The 22,488-nt window shown below is 42.5% G+C and overlaps 1 protein-coding gene across 9 annotated transcripts in view; it reads right to left on the bottom strand.

The window, feature by feature from the left end:
• The window catches only part of RYR3 (ryanodine receptor 3), a 991,818-nt gene that overhangs the window by 724,202 nt on the left and 245,128 nt on the right, over window positions 1-22,488 (bottom strand). For all 9 annotated transcript variants that reach the window (XM_056545312.1, XM_056545313.1, XM_056545314.1 and 6 more), the window contains 4 exons: window positions 21,195-21,288; window positions 19,768-19,842; window positions 19,535-19,691; window positions 10,007-10,171 (listed from right to left, as the gene is read on the bottom strand). In XM_056545312.1, the coding sequence (XP_056401287.1) occupies window positions 10,007-10,171; window positions 19,535-19,691; window positions 19,768-19,842; window positions 21,195-21,288 (491 nt within the window). The remainder of the gene's footprint in view (window positions 1-10,006; window positions 10,172-19,534; window positions 19,692-19,767; window positions 19,843-21,194; window positions 21,289-22,488) is intronic.

Below are 22,488 nucleotides of genomic sequence, written 5' to 3'. Positions count from 1 at the left end.
ATAGCATTTTGCAGGTCCCTATTGACTTGCAGCTATCATCTGGTCACAGTGTTTTTGTCACGGAAGAAACGCTGTGAGACAGAATAGGGCATTTTCATTGACATTTTTGCTATTAAAAAAACCAAGTGGAAACCACATATCTCTCCAAAAGGACTGCATGTATGCAAATATTTTTTACCTTGATTAAAATTTACTGCGTGTCTGTTTTTTTCAACCATACTAACTTGACCATGGGTAAGGCTTGTATTGCCCATAACACGTTGGTTCTTTCCAAAGTTATTTAAGGGATATTCAATAAAGATTGGCTTTTACCATGACGCAAGTGCTACCTATCTATCATATTTTTGTAATTTGGGGACTATGGCACCGTTCATTGCAAGGAAGGTGTGACCTGCCTAGTATTTTTCTCTGGTACTTACTATGGTACTTAGAGATGAGGGAATTCCTTATGAATTTCATGAAAAATTTGATTCGCAACAAATGCGAATATTGCCGCAATTCTATTGCGCGAATCGCTTTTTTAAACTCCATTTAGTCCGGTCCAGGCTCCAGGGCGGATCCACATGTGAGGACATGGGGCAAGGAACTCTGGAAGGCGGGAAGGCAAGGCTGGAAGGCGGGATGATCCTGAATCACATGCAGAACGCAGCCTATCAGCAGCCAGTCACCCCTGTGAAGTCACAGCCCTATATATTCAGCAGCCATATTCTGGCTAGTCACTTCATCCATTACACTGCAGAGAGATAGGACGGACAGCCTGTGTGTGTGTGTGTTACACAGAAAAGCTTTTTCCAGCAGCAGAAAAAGATTTTTACTGCAGCCATTAACCTCCCAGTCACTTTCTTCAGCATAGTATTACAGAGAAAGGCAGAGAACTGTGTGTTTCCTCTTACATTTCAAGCCTTAACTTCATAAACCTTAGCAGAAGAGGCAGGAAAAATTTTCAGTGCAATTCTGCGTCTTTGTTCCATAACAAATCACCTGCTGGCTATAATAGTTTGTAGATGGTGTAATACCCAGGAGTCCATTCCTAATAGTCTTTGACAGAGTGCAATTTTGGGCTTAGTACACAGCTTTTGTGTGTTGAAGCATACTGTAGCACATTTTTCTGCCCTCATAAGTGCATACCACATACCTACATCTAAGTAGTGTACTATTTTGTACCTGTCAATCCATCAAGGGCCTAGATACTGTGAAAGACCAGGCAAAAGTAATCACCGGCTGATGTTTTACTCCAATACATTTTTTAATCATACTGTAGCATATTTTTCTTCCCTCATGAGTGCATACCACATATGTACACCTAAGTAGTGTACTATTTTGTACCTGTTAATCTGTCAATGGCCTAGATACTGTGAAAGTCCAGGCAAAAGTAATCATCGGCTGATGTTTTACTCCAATACATTTTTTAATCATACTGTAGCATATTTTTCTTCCCTCATGAGTGCATACCACATACGTACACCTAAGTAGTGTACTATTTTGTACCTGTTAATCTGTAAAAGGCCTAGATATTTTAAAAGTCCAGGAAAAAGTACTCACTGGCTAGTGTTGTACTCAGATACTTTTTTAAGTGTACTGTAGCACATTTTTCTGCCCTCATAAGTGCATAGCACATACCTACATCTAAGTAGTCAGATCTGTCAAGGGCCTAGATACTGTGAAAGGACGGTCAAAAGTACACACCTGCTGCTGTTCTAGACAAATACTGTTTTAAGGGTAGTGAAGTGTATAGTACTCCCCTCATATAAGCAATAAGTCAAGTATGTCAAGCAGAGAAGTGCCAGGACAAGCACAGAGGAGAGGCCTAAATTCATCAGGCTCATGCAGGGGTCTCAGCAGACTAGAGGCGAGTGGCCGCAGGAGTCACTGCGAGAAGCCTGATCTCCCGGTATCAGCTAGTGGTCGTGTCTCGACCAGCAACCCATCTGCTATCATCGATTGGTTAACATGGTCACCCACACCATCACAAGTGACATCTGATACCCCCAGTCAACAGTCGGTGGGTTCCTCAGACAAAACCATCAGTTGGCATGGCCCAGGAGGAGTCCCTGTCCTCCCATTACCTCTGTCCTATGCTGTTCCCGCCGCTAAAGAAGGAGCTTATGCTGTGGGTTCAGCTCCCCTATTCTCTGAGAACGATCTAATAGAGGACAGTCAGCAGCTACTGCCCAGCCAAGAAGTGGAGGAGACATCTGCCGCTTCCTCTGCTAGGCGGGCAAGTAGTGATGAGGAGAGTGACGTGGGAGGCGGTGTCACCAGCATTCAGGGTTCTGAAGCAGACACTGTTGAGGAACCTGAGGAAGACATCAGTGACGTGCAGACATTTGTTGATAAGGATAAAGCTGATCACAATTGGGATCCGGGTGCGGAAGGGGCTTCATCATCATCATCTGGAAAAGAGGGTTGCAGGTTGCCCGTGAGGCAGCAGATGAGCCAGCAAGGTGGTAGCATGGTTGGCAGTATGCATGGTGGCAAAAGTGGAAATTCTGGAGCCAAATGTGCCCGGGGGAGACCACCTGCTTCGCGGCAGCCTACCTTCCCTGGAGGTAGTGGAACAGGGGTTCCTTAAGACGGCGGCAGTAGCAGTCAATTAGTGCAGACTGTTTGTTGGAAAATCAGCTACTCAGTAGTGTGGCAGTTTTTCATCAAGCATCCGGAGGAGGTTCACATAGCCACATGCAAGATATGTCGGCAGAAGGTGAAGAGTGGCTAGGGTCCCAATGTTGGCACCACGGTCCGACATCAACATATGCTGCGCCACCATAAAGCGGCCAGGGAGAACAATGGCTCCGATATAGTGGTCCAGCCTGTTACATCACCCAGTGGCACGCCGCTCCCTCTTTCAGCCAGCCAAGGCTCCACCACCTCAGCTGAAGGGAGCTGTGTGTCATACCCTCCTTCTGTCGCTCCAGATGCTCCCCCGACATTTAGTCAGTCATGCCGCCTACAATCCATCAGCGAAGCCATGTCCAAGAGACAACAGTATACGCCCACTCATCCAACGGCACAGGAGCTGAATGTGCTCCTGTCTAGGTTGCTGGTGCTGCAGTCCCTCCCTTTTTTGCGAAGAAGGCAGTACCACGACGTCTGGAGCTGTAACTATGGTCAGGGACAATACATGTGTTTTACGGATCACAGGGTGAATTTGGTTCCTGCACAGCCACTACACCAACTTGGACAGGTCACGCCGCTTCCTCCTCCATGCTCTCAGGCCATTGGTACTGTGACAGTGTGCGACTCTGCCTCCTCATCCTACACCGTGTCCTCAGCCTCCACTGCCCAGACAAGTTTCAGTGCCCCATAAGCATATTATGTGTGCAGGGCACGGCGGTGTCACTCTGTTCTTCACATGGTTTGACTTGGCAACGAAGTCACACAGGGGAGAAACTGCTAAAAGTCATTCATAAAGAAATCGGAGCAAGGCTTACTCAATGAAAACTGGAAATGGGAATCATGGTGACTGACAACCGGAAGAACATCTTGTCTGCGCTGTGACAGGGAAGGCTGAGCCATGCGCCCTGCATGGCACTCGTGTTCAATCTGGTTGTCAAGTGGTTCCTGAAGTGTTCCCCCGATTTGCCAGACTTAATAACAACGAGAAGGAAACTTTGCATGAACTTTAGCCACTCGTACACCCCAAAGCACACACTCCTTGAGATGCAGCGTCAGAACGGGTATTACCCAACATAGTCTGATTTGTGACGTTGCCACAAGTTGGATTTCCACCTTCCATATGTTGGACCGACTATACAACCAGAGAAAAGCCATCACCAACCCAACCCAAGGAGACCTCGTCTGTTCACAAAAAATGTGGAGTGACTGACCTTTGTGAAGATGAATCAGGCATGGATCATCCAGGATTTCCACCCACCAATGCCTAATGCATCAGAGTAGATTGACCATGGTGCCACACCAAAAATTCACAAATATGGATAGTGACAAACAGATTTAAGGTGCTGTTTCCCAGTTACAAACATTCCTCTGCATCAGACCTTTTTTTACCCACCTTCATCACTGGGTGCTGGTATTGCAGCCCACCGCACCACTCGTCACCGGGTCACTTTCAAGACTCATTATGCTGCTGCCACCTCCAGGCTGTCTCATGTAGCCACTATATTGTCTCCTCGCTTCTACCAACTCAAGGATGTGCCATTCAGCCACTATATGGTCTTGTCATGCTTTACCACCTCCAGGCTGTGCCATTTAGCCACTATATGGTCACTTCATGCTTCAGCCAACTCCAGGCTGTGCCATTTAGCCACTATATGGTCCCTCATGCTTCAGCCAACTCCAGGCTGTGCCATTCGGCCACTATATGGTCTCCTTATGCTTCAGCCAACTCCAGGCTGTGCCATCCAGCCACTGTATGGTATCCTCATGCTGCCACCAACTCCAGGATGTGCCATTCAGCCACTACATGGCCTCCTCATGCTTGAGCCACCTCCAGGCTGTGTCATTCAGACACTATATGGTCTCCTCATGCTGCCACAAACTCCAGGCTGTGCCATTCAGACACTGTGGCCCTCATTTACTAAAGTCCAACTGACTCTTTTTCTCGGTTATTGCGCCTAAACTTTAGTCGCAAAGTCAGACTTTAGAAAACACTCAGAGTGTTTTTTTTTCACTCTGAAATGGGCGTGTTTTATACAAAAATGGGAGTTTTACCGACAAAAACCCCAAAATACTCGGAGTACTTCCAAAATCACTCGAGAAAAAGTGTGAGTTTGGCTCACACAATAACCGACAGCCAAGAGGCCGAGTGAAATTCCAAAAATGGAGTGATTTGTAACAAGGGACTCTTTACCATTGTGTTTACTGTGAAAGTAACTTGTTTTCTAAGCTGAAAACATTTTGTACAGTTCAACAATTTTATGAATAAAATATTTGAATGCTTTTGTGATAGTTAATGTATAATTTTTTTTCTTTTAACACATTTGCAATATTAGATTTAAATTAATTTAACACCCAAGATGATAAACAGGGATAATTGTTGTAATGTTTGAAAAATTATAACACATGAATACTTTTGATTCATGAAAACATTTTTAAACAAAGTCTAAACCATTTTGACTCACACAACTAATTTCTTTAGCTCAGTTTGTGTGACAAAATTGACTAGTGCGACACAAAAAAAATGTGCGACAGAAAAAATCGAAATGTGCGACAGAATAGTAAATAAGCCTGAAAAAAAAAGATGAGTGATATTGAAATCACTCCAGAATAAGCACTCCACTCTTAGTAAATCAGGGCCTATATGTTCTACTCATGCTACCGTTAACTCCAGGCTGTGCCATTCAGCCACTATATGGTCTCCTCATGCTTCAGCCAACTCCAGGCTGTGCCATTCAACCACTATATGGTCTCCTCATGCTTCAGCCAACTCCAGGGTGTGCCATTCAGCCACTATATGGTCTCCTCATGCTTCACATACCTCCAGGCTGTGCCATTCAGCCACTATATGGTCTCCTCATGCTTCACCATCTCCAGGCTGTGCCATTCAGCTTCACCACCTCCAAGCTGTGCCATTCAGCCACTAAATCGTCTCCTCATGATTCAGTCAACTCCAGGCTGTGCCATTCAGCCACTATATGGTTTCTTCATGCTTCACTGCCTCCAGGCTGTGCCATTCAGCCACTATATGGTCTCCTCATGCTTCAGCCAACTTCAGGCTGTGCCATTCAGCCACTATATGGTCTCCTCATGCTGCCACAAACTTCAGGCTGTGTCATTCAGCCACTACATAGCCTCCTCATGCTTGAGCCACCTCCCGGCTGTGCCATTCAGATACTATATGTTCTACTAATGCTGCCGTTAACTCGAGGCTGTGCAATTCAGCCACTATATGGTCTCCTCATGCTCCAGCCAACTCCAGGCTGTGCCATTAAGCCACTATATGGTCTACTCATGCTTCAGGTAACTCCAGGCTGAGCCATTCAGACACTTTATGGTCTCCTCATGCTTCAGCCCCTCCAGGCTTTGCCATTCAGCCACTATATGGTATCCTCATAATTCAGCCAACTCCAGGCTTTGCCATTCAGCCACTATAAGGTCTCCTCATGCTTCAGCCATTTTCCAGACTGTGCCACTCAGACACTATATGGTCTCCTCATGCTGCCACAAACTCTAGGATGTGCCATTCAGCCACTATGTGTTCTACTCATGCTGCCGCCAACTCCAGGCTTTTTCCATTCAGCTACTATATGGTCTCCTCATGCTTCAGCTAATTCCAGGCTGTGCCATTCAGCCAATATATGGTCTCCTCATGCTTCAGCCAACTCCAGGCTGTGCCTTTCAGCCACTTTATGGTCACCTCATGCTTCAGCCACCTCCAGGCTGGGATTGTAAACTTAAATTTCAATTTCAAAATCTTAAATTTCAATTTAAAAAAATCGATGTAATAATTTCAAGACTGAGGCCCTATGGTTGTCAACGTCATATAGTAGCTGTGGAATTACCACAAGAATCCCATGAAACAGGTTGGTGCGATCACAATGAACCATTACTGATTAAATGAAACATTTGAAGTTGCACAAAAGATTATGTGTGGGGGGAGCCAGGGGCGGTGAGAGGCATGGGCTGGAACAGATGGTAGCTCACCTCGCGGCGAAACCCCGGCTCGATGCTCACCAGAATGACTACTCAAAACATTTCAATAAATTCAAATTAAATTAAATAAAAATTACATTAAAAAAATCTATTTGCTCTCTTCAATTTTGACGCCATATTGTCTCCCTGCTGCAACATTCAGACTCTGTGCAGCAGTGATTCTAATAGCGATGCCTGTAATCTACATGTCATACTGACTAACAGTATTATTTCACTAACACAGCACACTCTGTATGCATGTTAGAACAAAGCACACTGTTCTATACTCCTATTGAGGCTCTCTGTAGCCCAGAAATAGCCGTTTTTAATACAGATGTGCCTCAAAAAAATTCGGACCGAAGCCAAATTTTATCGGAAAATTCATCCGGACTGAATTTTTCAAAAGTTCACTCATCTCTAATGTTACTATCTAAGAAGGTGGAGAATTGGCCTTAAGGGCATTTAGGGGAACAATCACAAGATCATTGAATGAAAAACTCCAACATCACAATGGAAGGTCATGTTTGTTATTTGCTATTGCGCCCTATCTCTAAGTGCATAGTAAAGTTGAAATAGTAGTCACTCAGCTAATATGGCTGATTTTCTTGACCTCAATCTGAAACCTCTGATGGTAAAAATTAAGAAGAAGATAGACATATTGGGGGAGATTTGTCAAAGGATTTAGACTGTTTCTTCCCATCTAAAATTGTCGCACAGAAAGTTGCAGTCTAAATATGTGCCACTTTTTTTGCGACTTTTGCTTTAGTGGATTTTTAGTCAATGATGCATTCTAGTGTATTTTAGACGGAAAAATGCATTGGTGCTCAATTTATCAATAGCGACTTTTCAGTGAAAAGTCACATCGGCAGAAAGTAGACCATGCTGAAGCAGTTTTAAATACATTCTAAACCGTAGATCTGGAAGTCTGTGCGCAGAATTTATCAAGAGCCATGCGACTTTGGATAAATTAAAGGGGTATTCCAGGCACAAACTTTTTTTTATATATCAACTGGCTCCAGAAAGTTAAACAGATTTGTAAATTACTTCTATTAAAAAATCTTAATCCTTGCAATAGTTATTAGCTTCTGAAGTTTTCTGCCTAACTGCTTATTGATGATGTCACGTCCCGGGAGCTGTGCTTGATGGGAAAATATCCCCTTAGGAACTGCACAGCTCCCGGGACGTGAGTCATCAGAGAGCAGTTAGACAGAAGAAAAAAAACTCAACTTCAGAAGCTAATAACTATTGGAAGGATTAAGATTTTTTAATAGAAGTAATTTACAAATCTGTTTAACTTTCCAGAGCCAGTGGATATATAAAAAAAAGTTTTGGCCTGGAATACCCCTTTAAGCACACAATAGACTGGCCTTACCCTATGTAGGTTGGTCTACATTGATGCAGGAAATAGACAGCTTTGATAAATCCCCCCATGGAATAGACTTCTACTGTCTATTACTGATAGACTGGCATTCATTAAGAAGAGTTCTCTTCCCCAATTACTTTTTGTATCAAAAGCATCTCAGATTATTGGTTCAAGAGAATAAACCAGGTTTTGAACAAATATGCCTGGGGTTTTCTGGCAAAGCAGCTGGAGAGAATCAGGTATATTATTCTATATTATATGGTGGAGATTAAAAGATATTCAGTAATAGAAGTTATAGAGGCTAGGTGTTTATGATCGATAATAAATTATTTTCCTATAGGAAATTAATATTTAAAGCATGGGGATATTTTAAAAGTAGGTGTTATTTGGAAACTAGTTTAAAAGCAACTCCATTGTGGCACAACAGTACAATAGAAGAATTTAAAAAAAATTCTGTTCATAAAATTTTGGGTAACACGTGGGGTTAAAAGGGTAGAACACAAGGCACTATATTAAGCTTTGAGGATGTGAAACTGAAATGGGGACTGATAGAGTCACACAGATTGAGATATTATCAGATGTACAATGTATCTAAAGGCACAAGGCATGGATCATGATTTATAGTTAAAATTTAAAAAAATAAAGTGTTTCATTTGTGTTTTTATAGTCTACTAGCTGAGTACCCGGCGTTGCCCGGTTTTTCCTTACTAATCCATTTTGGGGAGGAAAATAAACAAAGGAGGAAGCTTTTGACTTCAAATGCAGTCCTCATATATGTTGTCATATCCCAACCCCACATCCCGACCTCCTACCCTGTCCTCCTATCTCGACCTCCTGTCCCGACCTCCTATCCTGTCCTCCTATCTCGACCTCTTATCCCGTCCTCCTATCCCGTCCTCCTATCTCGACCTCCTATCCTGACCTCCTATCCCGTCCTCCAATCTCGAGCTCCTATCCCGACCTCCTATCCCGTCCTTCTATCTCGACCTCCTATCTCAACCTCCTATCCCGACCTCCTTTCCCGTCCTCATATCTTGACCTCCTATCCCATCCTCCTATCTCAACCTCCTATCCAGACCTCCTATCCCGTCATCCTATCCCGTCCTCCTATCCCGACCTCCTTTCCCGTCCTCATGTCTCGACCTTCTATCTTGACCTCCTATCCCGTCCTCCTATCTCAACCTCCTATCCCAACCTCCTATCCAGACCTCCTATCCCGTCCTCATATCCCGTCCTCCTATCTTGTCCTCCTATCCCGACCTCCTATCCCGACCTCCTACCCAACCTCCTATCCCGACCTCATATCTCGTCCTCATATCCCAGTCTCATATCCCGTCCTCCTATATCGACCTACTATCCCGACCTCCCATCCCGTCCTCATATCCCGACTCGTTATATGTGTACCAGGTAATGAAATAGCTCCAGCCGTACGGAAATTATATGGGAACATACATTTCCCATTGTTTGCATGGGACTTTAAAAAAAAAAAAAAACCTGACCCTCACAAATGGGGGTAGTTAAGGGTTAAATTAACCATCCTATATTTTAAATGGACATATAAGTAACATGTTACCAAGTATTATCAAAATATCTCCAGCCATTTGGAAGTTATGCAGTAACATATATTTTGCATTGACTTGCATGGGACTTTAAACATAAGCCCCTGCAAATGGGGGTGGGTAAGGGTTAAATTACCTATCCTATGTTTGTTGTTGACATATAAGTAACATGTGTGCCAAGTTTCATGCAAATATCTTTAGCCGTTTGAAAGTTTTTGTGGAACATACATACATACATATATATATATATACATACACACACATTGAGTTTTATATATATAGATTACTGTACAGTATTTTAACTATGAAGAAATTATGAAGTATGAAGTTTTATATTTATCCTGAGCTGGAGACAACTTCTCTTCTTCTGCCTTGCCCAATACATAGAGAATTGGCTCCATTGGCATAACACGTGTCTTGGCAGAATAATACATTTTTCTGGAGAAAATTATATGGTGGCAAGCTTACTTGCCTCCAATACAATATATTTACTTACTCTTCTTTTTAGTGGTCCCAGTCGTGCTGTCTTGGCATCTTGGGATTTATAGGTCAGCCAAAGGCCGCTGTCTACATGTTGAATAAAGCAAATGGAATCCCCATACTTTATCTCGGCAGCTCCCATTCCATCAATGTCTCGCTTTGGCCCAGAGTCCAACTTTTCCTATATGGGTAACAGAAATCCAATAAATATTACATGTATTTTTTTTATTTACCACAGAATACTTAAATTTAATCAACACATGAATTTACACTATCAATTAAATACAAAAAATATATTGTTTAACACCTTCCCGCAAAATTAGGTACATGTATGTGATGACTAGGGATGATTTCCCGTATCACTACGTACATGTACCTGATGAGAATAAACTGTCATAGTGCGCTGTGACAGTTTATTGTGCTTGGCTGTGCTGCACAGCCGAGCATCCCTGAAGCCGGCCAGGGACCAATTGCAGCAGTCCCCGGCTGGTGATCGCTGCTATTGGTCCGTCAGTACAGACGGACCAATAGCAGGGATCTGGTGTCTGTCTCCTCCTTCCCCCTCTCCTCCATCGCTTCACTGTATGAAGCAATCGGTGGTGAGGGGGGCCCCATCGGAGGAGGCCACCCGCGGGCACTGCGCTTCGATCCTGGGTTTACCCTGTAGACACTGCGGTCACTGAGACAGCAGCATTTATTAGGGTAACAGAGGGAGGGAGCAATCAACCTAAGGTAGGTTCTGATCTATCCTATGCCTGTCAGTACTGACAGACATAGGCATAATTTAATGGAGTACAGATGTGTACTCCATTGACTTATGTGTATAATAGGTTAAAAAAAATGTGAAAATAAAAAATGTGAAAAAAATAATAAAATAAGTGATATATGTGTATAATTCACCCCCAAAATATTCCACCTAAATACATCAACATGTCCTGCAAAAAAAAAAGAGTCCTCACACAACTGCTGAAACAAAAGACAGACAGCGCTCCATAGTGTATTAACCCAGGGATGCACGAGGAGAGAGGGCAAGGCAAATTGAACGCTTACCCCAGGTGGTTACACTCCACCAAGTGCAACGATGGTTTGAAGTGAAATGATATACAATGACTGCAGCCTTTCCTCATCCGGTAGTAATTCATAGAAGGAGCCTCCAGGATTCGACGGGACAGCAAGGCGCTGACACAAACACACAGGTAGAATGGGAACTGATGTGTTTAATCACCCATGATGCAACGCGTTTCACAGTTCAACTGCTTCATCATGCCTGATGAAGCAGTTGTACTGTGAAACGCGGTGCATCATGGGTGATTAAACACGTCAGTTCCCATTCTACCTGTGTGTTTGTGTCAGCACCTTGCTATCCCGTCGAATCCTGGAGGCTCCTTTTATGAATCACACAACTGCGTCAGCGAAAAAATAAAAAAGTTACAGCTCACAGGATGTGGCGACTTAGAAACATGATTTAAAAAAAAATTATATAATTTTTATGCCATAAATGAACTAAAATATAAAAAAGTATATAAATTTGGTATCGCCGTAATCGTATCAACCTGCAGTGTAATGTTAACATGTCATTTATACCACATGATGAACGACCTAAAAAATATACCACCTCATAAAAAAATACCTGTACCACAGAATGGTACCAATGAAAGCGTCAACTTGTTTCCCAAAAACATTTTGGCACCCCAAGGTCCCTGTAAATTTATATGATGCCCATAAAATATCCTAAACTAAAAGGATGCCCCAAAATCCACACAGCACGCCTTCATGTCTGAGGCCTGTGTGAGAGACACGTAGCGCACAAAGGCCACATATGGGATATTTCTAAGTATGTCAGAATTTGGGGAATAAATCTTGCATTTTATTTCTTTGTCAAAACCTACTGTGTTACAGAAAAAAATGGATTAAAATGAAAAATCTAAAAAAAAAATTAATTAAAAAATTCTGCATCCACTTTTGCTTTTATTTCTGTGAAACGCCTAAAGGGTTAATAAACTTCTTTAATGTCATTCTGACTACTTTAAGGGGTGCAGTTTATAAAATGGGGTGATTTATGGGGGTATCTAACATATAGGCCCCCCCCCAATTCCACTTCAGAACTGAACTGGTCCCTGAAAAATCTGATTTTGCAATTTTCTTGAAAATCTGGAGAATCGCTACTAAACTTATAAACCCCTCTAACATTCTAAAAAAGTAAAAGAATGTTTATCAAATAATGGGAACATAAGGTAGACATATTATAGATGTGAATTAATCATTAATTTGGTGTGGCATGGCTATTTGTCGTACGAGCAGAAAATATTTTTTTTAAAATGGTAATTTTTCATTTGTTTTGCAAAATGTTTTCTTTTTACAAAAACCGCTAAATATATCAATCAAAATTTACCATTAATGTAAAGCACAATATGTCATGAAAAAACAATCTCAGAATCGCTTTCATAAGTGAAAGCGTTCCAAAGTTATTACCAATTAAGTGGACGCATGTCAGATTTTGAAAATTTGCCTTGGTCATTGAAGGGGTATTCCAGGCAAAACCTTTCTTTTTATATATATCAACTGGCTCCGGAAAGTTAAACAGATTTGCAAATTACTTCTATTAAAAAATTTTAATCCTTCCAGTAGTTATTAGCTTCTGAAGTTTTCTGTCTAACTGCTCAATGATGATGTCTTTTTGATCAAAACGTGTCCCCCCATCCACCACGCGGAGGTGGATAAGAGGCCACCTCCGCGTGGTGGATGGGGGGACACGTTTTGATCAAAAAGTGCGCTAAGAGCCTCCATTTTGTTGACCAAGTGTGCTGCTGCCATTTTCTTTTTTTACATGTTTTGTACTTGCCACAGCAGCGTGCACCCGTGTATTGGGTTTAGGTGCTGGCTACATTTTCAGCTTTTTTTTTCTTTGCTGTGCAAATTTGGGGGGAGTGGCTCCCTCTGTAGCCGTGCATCCCCTCCCCTATTTTCACAGGAGGTGGTTTGGATCGTTAGTGGATCCAACATGTCACCCAGCCTGAGGTAGGTGAGTGTTTAGGGACCCATCCGATAAGAGGCCACCTCCGCGTGGTGGATGGGGGGACACGTTTTGATCAAAAAGTGCGCTAAGAGCCTCCATTTTGTTGACCAAGTGTGCTGCTGCCATTTTCTTTTTTTACATGTTTTGTACTTGCCACAGCAGCGTGCACCCGTGTATTGGGTTTAGGTGCTGGCTACATTTTCAGTTTTTTTTTTCTTTGCTGTGCAAATTTGGGGGGAGTGGCTCCCTCTGTAGCCGTGCATCCCCTCCCCTATTTTCACAGGAGGTGGTTTGGATCATTAGTGGATCCAACATGTCACCCAGCCTGAGGTAGGTGAGTGTTTAGGGACCCATCCGATAAGAGGCCACCTCCGCGTGGTGGATGGGGGGACACGTTTTGATCAAAAAGTGCGCTAAGAGCCTCCATTTTGTTGACCAAGTGTGCTGCTGCCATTTTCTTTTTTTACATGTTTTGTACTTGCCACAGCAGCGTGCACCCGTGTATTGGGTTTAGGTGCTGGCTACATTTTCAGTTTTTTTTTTTCTTTGCTGTGCAAATTTGGGGGGAGTGGCTCCCTCTGTAGCCGTGCATCCCCTCCCCTATTTTCACAGGAGGTGGTTTGGATCGTTAGTGGATCCAACATGTCACCCAGCCTGAGGTAGGTGAGTGTTTAGGGACCCATCCGATAAGAGGCCACCTCCGCGTGGTGGATGGGGGGACACGTTTTGATCAAAAAGTGCGCTAAGAGCCTCCATTTTGTTGACCAAGTGTGCTGCTGCCATTTTCTTTTTTTACATGTTTTGTACTTGCCACAGCAGCGTGCACCCGTGTATTGGGTTTAGGTGCTGGCTACATTTTCAGTTTTTTTTTTCTTTGCTGTGCAAATTTGGGGGGAGTGGCTCCCTCTGTAGCCGTGCATCCCCTCCCCTATTTTCACAGGAGGTGGTTTGGATCGTTAGTGGATCCAACATGTCACCCAGCCTGAGGTAGGTGAGTGTTTAGGGACCCATCCGATAAGAGGCCACCTCCGATTGGTGGATGGGGGGACACGTTTTGATCAAAAAGTGCGCTAAGAGCCTCCATTTTGTTGACTAAGTGTGCTGCTGCCATTTTCTTTTTTTACATGTTTTGTCAATGATGATGTCACGTCCCGGGAGCTGTGCATGATGGAAGAATATCCCCATAGGAACTGCACAGCTCCCGGGACGTGAGTCATCAGAGAGCAGTTAGACAGAAAACAACAACTCAACTTCAGAAGCTAATAACTATTGGAAGGATTAAGATTTTGTAATAGAAGTAATTTACAAATCTGTCTTTCCGGAGCCAGTTGATATATAAAAAAAAGTTTTGGCCTGGAATACCCCTTTAACCTGTTGGGGACGAAGGGCGTATGCATACGCCCTTGCGTCCTGGTACTTAAGGACGAAGGGCGTATCCATACGCCTGTGGGAATTTCGGCCCCCGCCGCGTGCCGGGCGGGGACCGGGCCGGGGTGACTGCTGATATCTATCAGCAGGCACCCCGTGCAAATGCCCAGGGGGGTCATTAGACCCCCCCATGTCGGCGATCGGCGCAAATCGCAAGTGAATTCACACTTGCGATTTGCGCCGATTCCGGGTCATTACGGGTCTATGGTGACCCGGTGACCCGGAATAGAAGGGGGATCGCGGGTGTCTAAGACACCCACGATCCCCCTAAAGCGCTAGGAGTGAGGTGGCAGAGTTGCCACCCCTCCTATCTCTGCTATTGATGGTCTAGACGCGACCACCAATAGCAGATCTGGGGCGGAGGAGTTTACTTTTGTTTTCCCCGTTCTGCCCTCCCACAATAGGCGGGGCAGAACGGGGAAAACGAAGAGGAGCGGCGCCGGAGTCCCCTTACCCCTCCAGAGACAGCGGAGCGACGGGGATCGGCGGCGGCGACGGAGATCTGCGGCGGCGTGCGGCAGAAGAGGACGGCTCCCGGATGCGACGGAAGCCGGTGAGTAGTTGCATAGCAACATCTAGAGGGCTACAGTCTGAGACCACTATAGTGGTCTCTAGACTGTAGCCCTCCAGATGTTGCAAAACTACAACTCCCAGCATGCCCAGACAGCTGTTTGCTGTGTGGGCATGCTGGAATTTGTAGTTTTGCAACAGCTGGAGGTCTGCAGTTTAGAGACCACTGCACAGTGATCTCTATACTGCCCTCTAGATCTTGCAAAACTACAACTCCTAGCATGCCCACACAGGCTGTTTGCTGTCTGGGCATGCTGGGAGTTGTAGTTTTGCAACATCTGGAGGTCCACAGTTTGGAGATCACTGTTCAGTGGTCTCTAAATTGTAGCACTCCAGATGTTGCAAAACTACAAATTCCAGCATGCCCACACAGCAAACAGCTGTCTCGGCATGCTGGGAGTTGTAGTTGCGTACCTCCAGCTGTTGCATAACTACATCTCCCAGCATGCCCTTCTGTGATCAGACATGCTGGGAATTGTAGTTTTGCAACAGCTGGAGGCACACTGGTTGGAAAATACTGAGTTAGGTAACAGAACCCAACTCAGTATTTTCCAACCAGTGTGCCTCCAGCTGTTTCAAAACTACAACTCCCAGCATGTACTGACAGACCGTGCATGCTGGGAGTTGTAGTTTTGCAACAGCTGGAGGCTCACTGGTTGGAAAATACTGAGTTAGGTAACAGAACCTAACTGAAGGTTTTCCAACCAGTGTGCCTCCAGCTGTTGCAAAACTACAACTCCCAGCATGTACTGACAGACCGTGCATGCTGGGAGTTGTAGTTTTGAAACAGCTGGAGGTTTGCCCCCCCCCCATGTGAACGTACAGGGTACATTCACACGGGCGGGTTTACAGCAAGTTTCCTGCTTCAAGTATGAGCTGCGGCGCAAATTCCTAGCGGGAAACTCATCGTAACCCGCCAGTGTGAATGTACCCTAAAAACACTACACTACACTACACTAACACCTAACAAAGAGTAAAACACAACATATACACCCCCTTACACTGTTCCCCCCCCCCCAATAAAAATGAAAAACGTATTGTACAGCAGTGTTTCCAAAACGGAGCCTCCAGCTGTTGCAAAACAACAACTCCCAGCATTTTCGGACAGCCACTGATTGTCCAGGCATGCTGGGAGTTTAGCAACAGCTGGAGGCACCCCGTTTGGGAATCACTGGCGTAGAATACCCCTATGTCCACCCCTATGCAATCCCTAATTTAGTCCTCAAATGCGCATGGTGCTCTCTCACTTCGGAGCCCTGTCGTATTTCAAGGAAACAGTTTAGGGCCACATATGGGGTATTTCCGTACTCAGGAGAAATTGCACTACAAATTTTGGGGGGCTTTTTCTCTTTTTACCCCTTATGAAAAGGAAAAGTTGGGGTCTACACCAGCCTGTTAGTGTAAAAAAAAAAAAAATTTTACACTAACATGCTGGTGTTGCCCTTTACTTTTTATTTTCACAAGAGGTAAAAGGAAAAAAAGACCCCCAAAATTTGTAACGCAATTTCTCCTGAGTACGGAAATACCCCATATGTGGGCGTAAAATGCTCTGCGGGCGCACAACAAGGCTCAGGAGTGAGAGCGCACTATGTACCTTTGAGGCCGAAATTGGTGATTTGCACAGGGGTGGCTGATTTTACAGCGGTTCTGACATAAATGCAAAATAATAAATACCCACATGTGACCCCATTTTGGAAACTACACCCCTCACGGAATGTAATAAGGGGTACAGTGAGCATTTACGCCCCACAGGGGTCTGACAGATTTTTGGAACAGTGGTACGTGAAAATGAAAAATTTAATTTTTTTGTTTGCACAGCCCACTGTTTCAAAGATCTGTCAAACGCCAGTGGGGTGTAAATGCTCACTGCACCCCTTATTACATTCCGTGAGGGGTGTAGTTTCCAAAATGGGGTCACATGTGGGGGGTCCACTGTTCTGGCACCACGGGGGGCTTTGTAAATGCACATGGCCCCCGACTTCCATTCCAAACAAATTATCTCTCTAAAAGCTCAATGGCGCTCCTTCTCATCTGAGCGTTGTAGTTCGCTCGCAGTGCACTTGACGTCCACATATGGGGTATTTCCATACTCAGAAGAAATGGGGTTACAAATTTTGGGGGGCATTTTCTCCTATTACCCTTTGTAAAAAAGTAAAATTTGGGGAAAAACCAGCATTTTAGTGGAAAAATATTTTTTTTTCATTTACACATCCGACTTTAACAAAAAGTTGTCAAACACCTGTGTGGCGTTAAGGCTCACCATACCCCTTGTTACGTTCCTTGAGGGGTGTCGTTTCCATAATAGTGTGCGATGTGGTTTTTTTTGCTGTCCTGGCACCATAGGGGCTTCCTAAATGGGACATGCCCCCCAAAAACCATTTCAGAAAAACTCACTCTCCTAAATCCCATTGTTGCTCCTTCGCTTCTGAGCCCTCTACTGCGCCCGCCGAACACTTGACATACACATATGAGGTATTTTCTTACTCGAGAGAAATTGGGTTACAAATTTTGAGAGGATTTTTTTCCTTTTACCCCTTGTAAAAATTCAAAAACTGGGTCTACAAGAACATGCCAGTGTAAAAAATTAAGATTTTGAATTTTCTCCTTCACTTTGCTGCTATTCCTGTGAAACACCTAAAGGGTTAACACACTTACTGAATGTCATTTTGAATACTTTGGGGGGTGCAGTTTTTATAATGGGGTCATTTATCGGGTATTTCTAACCAGAAGACCCTTCAAATCCACTTCAAACCTGAACTGGTCCCTGAAAAATTCCGATTTAGAAAATTTTGCGAAAAATTGGAAAATTGCTGCTGAACTTTGAAGCCCTCTGGTGTCTTCCAAAAGTAAAAACTCATAAATTTTATGATGCAAACATAAAGTAGACATATTGTATATGTGAATCAATATATAATTTATTTTGAATATCCATATTCCTTATAAGTAGAGAGCTTCAAAGTTAGAAAAATGCTAAATTTTCAAATTTTTCAGGAAATTTTTGCATTTTTCACCTAGAAAGGATGCAAGTATCGCCGAAAATTTACCACTAACATAAATTAGAATATGTCACGAAAAAACAATCTCGGAATCAAATTTATAAGTAAAAGCATTCCAGAGTTATTAATGCTTAAAGTGACAGTGGTCAGATTTGCAAAAAATGCTCCCGTCCTTAGGGTCATAATGGGCTCCGTCCCCAAGGGGTTAAGGTCAAAACAGGCTATTGAGTAAAGGGGTTAACCATAATTCTGATAAACCCTTACAAGCAACTTCAAAAGAATATTTGATGCATATCCAAAGTTTGTTAACACTGCATACATTGGTAGCCTGTGACTCATACTTTGCTATCAAGCAGTTCAGCTAAAGCAGGCCAGCAAAGAAAAAGACTGTGACCTTTACATGAACATGTTAATTGTACAGAGTTAAATCTGATAAACTCCTCCTTAACAATGTATTTTTTTTGTAAATGTCAAGAGCCTGCTGCGTGTTGCCAAAATTAAGATAGAAAAGTGGCCTAAAAAAGAACTAAATAACACAACAGCACTTTGCTATTATAATATACCCATGTGTACAATGCAGACTTCTAAATCATATAGTCACTCATGGCGAGCAAGATAAAGAATGTGATTGACTCTGTTACAGGTTCTATACTTGCAACCATTTAGCCTGTACATATAATATCCTGCAGATGGGAAACAAAGAAATAAGTAAATCCTGTTGTTAATCACACCTTTATGTAGCTTTACTTATTTAATTATTTAGATACAGATATATCAGCATTGTTGTTAGACTAACTCCTAATCTTTTACATAAAGTTTGAGATTTAAAATAAATAAATAATTAACTAAAATCCATTCAATAAGAAAAAAGATGCAAGTGGCACTCACTATCCGTGCTCCAGACTGTTTATTTACAAAGATTGTGCAAAAGAGAAGAGCCACAAACGTTTTAAACTTCACGTGCTTCTTCAGGCTCAAACATGCTTCTTCCAGCACATGAGCAGGAAGAAGCATGTAAAGTGTGAAACATTTGTTGCTCTTCTCTTTTGCACCGCTGCCTGAAGCATCGATGATGAGTGCCACTTCTGTTTAGAATGGAAACTATAATGGCTGCCAGATTCGTCATATGACAGATATCAGCAGTGCCTGACAGAGACTACTGGCTTCTGATGGGGTCTGTCAGATTTCAGTGTTATATCCAACTGACAGAAGGAATATTCCTACATGCTATGCTCTTCTTCCTGTAAAATCTTTGTTGTTCTTCTACGCTATGCTATTCTTCTTGCCAAATCTGTTCAGAGGAGCCTCCAAACCAGATGTGAGAACTTTCAGCCTGTAAGTTTGTAAAAAGAAATTTATGTACATTATGTTATGAATTAAATATATGCATTATTATTTGTGTCCATTTCAACATGGGGTATGAAATGTAATAACGTAATACATATATTTTAATCCAAGGACCCCGAAGTAAAGTTCATGTGAATATTAAATCTTTTCTTACAATGCATATATTTCTTATGCTTTTACTGTTTACCTTTGATGCTCTGAAGCAGAATGCTGAAGACTTGGTATCAGATTTTGCTCGGTCTTGCAGCACTAATCCTTGGTCCTCTGTCAGTGCCAAATATTGCCCAGTTGTAATATGCCGTAGGCGAAATGTCTGCCCCCATCTGATGTGACTTCCACTCCAGCTGCACAAAAAGGGCATTATAAAAGGTATTCCACAGAAGGTATGCTATGAGCAATGTAGAAAATTTATAACAATACCTTATTCTGAGGGGTTCCACTCTCCATAGTGACCGGGCACGGATACCTGCTCCTCCTGCTTCATAGTTAACTTTCCTAGCAAAATAAAGGCACATATGTGTTCAAGAAAGGAAAGCATGATATTGTAACACTGGGTATTTTATATTATATAGTTTTTTATTCAGCAGGACTTTATCATTCAACCAATTTGGCCTCAAATATAAAGCCATAGATATAATATTCAAACCACAGAATTTGCCTCAAAAATATTGTGCTCAAAAAATATTATAACTTTGGGGTTATTGTTTCTCCTTCCGTAGACGGCCAGCTGGTGTAGGGTGTGCCACAGGCAATGCTCCCTGAAAAAAGTATTTAACTGAGCTTTCCTTCAGAAGAAAGGAAACAGTCTCTCCAAAGCTAAGAAATAGGATAAGTATCTACCCTGTAAATCATTATCCAACCCAAGTCATGTAACAAGGCTTTTTAATAGGTTGGGCATTGATTTACACGATGACTACTAAGGGAGGTCACAGTTTTCTTCCTTCTGGAGGAAACCTAATTTTGGACATTTGGTCCATCAGTCAGCCCCAAACCAGCCCCCTTCATCATTAGGACTTCATGTTTTGGATTGGAGATTTGATAATGATGTTGCAATTATTGGTTTAGGGCTCATTTATAAAAATGACTGGGAAAATGGATAATAAATGTCTGAAAAAAGGACCTTGAATTTAAAGTGTCCCTGTCATATAAAAAAAAAAGAAAAAATATATAATTTTGACAATTCACAGAGACCCTATCCATGCTGAGACCCCACCGATCATTAGAATGACAGCCCCATTATAGGACATAACTTCGGAAGTGAAGAAGTGCTACCGCATGTTTCTCTTCACTCTTTCTATTGTTTAGTGGGGATCTCAGCACTGAGACCCTGACCAATCAAAACTTTTGAATCCTTTTTTTATTTATTTAATGGCTGTAAAAATTACAGCTGCATTTTTTTTTTTTTTTTTACTGAATGTGAATTACTGCTGTTTTTCCTTTTAGCTCAATGGGGGAGATTTATCAAAACTTGTCCAGAAAAAAAGTTGCCCATAGCAACCAATCAGATTGCTTCTTTCATTTTGAAAAGGCATCTGAAAATGAAAGAAGTAATCTGATTGGTTGCTATGGGCAAATGAGTAACTTTTCCTCTAGACAGGTTTAAAAAATCTTACCTAATATTCTCAAAAAACTGTAGCTTTTTGGGCTATGTTATGCCCCAAAACGTGTGAACATAACACTTCCTATGTAAGTAACTCCTTTTGGGAGAAACTTTAGCTTTTTCATGGGTCAGATATTAACTTCAGATATCTACCTTATCAACAGAACAGAAGATGATCATGGATTAAGTTTTTGTTCTGCCTAATGAACAATGACTATTCTATTACATGCTAATCCCCCCATCTAACCTATGCTGAGCTTCTGCTGGATCAGTAGATGGGATTGTCAAACATTCATCATGGCCATGGAAAAACCGGACCACATGTCCACCGAGAAGATACCCTGAAATATAAATGTAAAATTGGAAATTAAATCAGGGCACTGTTATTGTATGATTTTCAGCATACTCAGATTATATAATTGATAGTAACATAGTAAAATAGTTTGTAAGGTCGAAAAAAGATGAGACAATACATAGTAACATAGTTCATGAGGTTGAAAAAAGACCAGAGTCCATCAAGTTCAACCTATTTCCCTAATGAGTCCCTACTGAGTTGATCCAGAGGAAGGCAAAAAACCCTCATACTAGAGGTAAAAATTCCTTCCCGACTCCAAATATGGCAGTCAGAATAAATCCCTGGATCAACGTTCTGTCCCTATAAATCTAGTATACATAACCAGCGATGTTATTACTCTCCAAGAATGCATCCAGACTCGTTTTGAACTCTTTTACAGAGTTCACCATGACCACCTCCTCCGGGAGAGAATTATACAGTCTCACTGCTCTTACAGTAAAGAACCCCCATCTGTGCTGGTGTAGAAACCTTCTTTCCTCTAAACGTAGAGGATGCCCCCTTGTTATATGGTATATAGTTCAACTTAATATCCTACTGTGTTGATCCAGAGGAAGACAAAAAAAAGCATGAGGCTGATGGCAATTGCCCCATGACAGAGGAAAAATTACTTCCAGACCCAAATATGGCAATCAGAATAAATCCCTGGATCAACGTTCTATCCCCATAAATATACTATCCAAAACCTGTAATATTATTACTCTCTAGAAAAACATCCAGGACCCCCTTGAACTTGTTATAGAGTCAGACCTCCCAACATCATGTGGCAAAGAGTTCCATAGTCTCACTGCTCTTACAGTAAAGAATCTCTGCCTGTGATAATGGTGAAACCTTCTTTCCTCTAGACATAGAGAATGCCCGCTTGTCATGGCTACCGGCCTAGGTATAAAAAGATCACTAGAAAGATCTCTGTATTGTCCATTCATATATTTGTACATTGTATTTAGATTCAACCCCAAGCTTGATAACCTGTCTTGGTACTGTAATCCTCCCATACCATTAATTATCTTTGCTGCCCTCCTCTGCACCCTCTACAGTTCAGTCATGTTCTTTTTATATACAGGTGCCCAGAATTGGACACAATACTCCATATGTGGTCTGACTAGTGATTTATACACAGGCAAAACTATGTCCTTGTCACGTGCCTATATACCTTTCTTGATACATCCCATGACTTTGTTAGCCTTGG

Source organism: Hyla sarda, chromosome 11 (assembly GCF_029499605.1).
Source record: "Hyla sarda isolate aHylSar1 chromosome 11, aHylSar1.hap1, whole genome shotgun sequence".
Taxonomy (NCBI): domain Eukaryota; kingdom Metazoa; phylum Chordata; class Amphibia; order Anura; family Hylidae; genus Hyla; species Hyla sarda.
The sequence above is the reverse complement of the archived record's forward strand: the minus strand, read 5'-3'. Positions and strand labels throughout refer to the sequence as shown.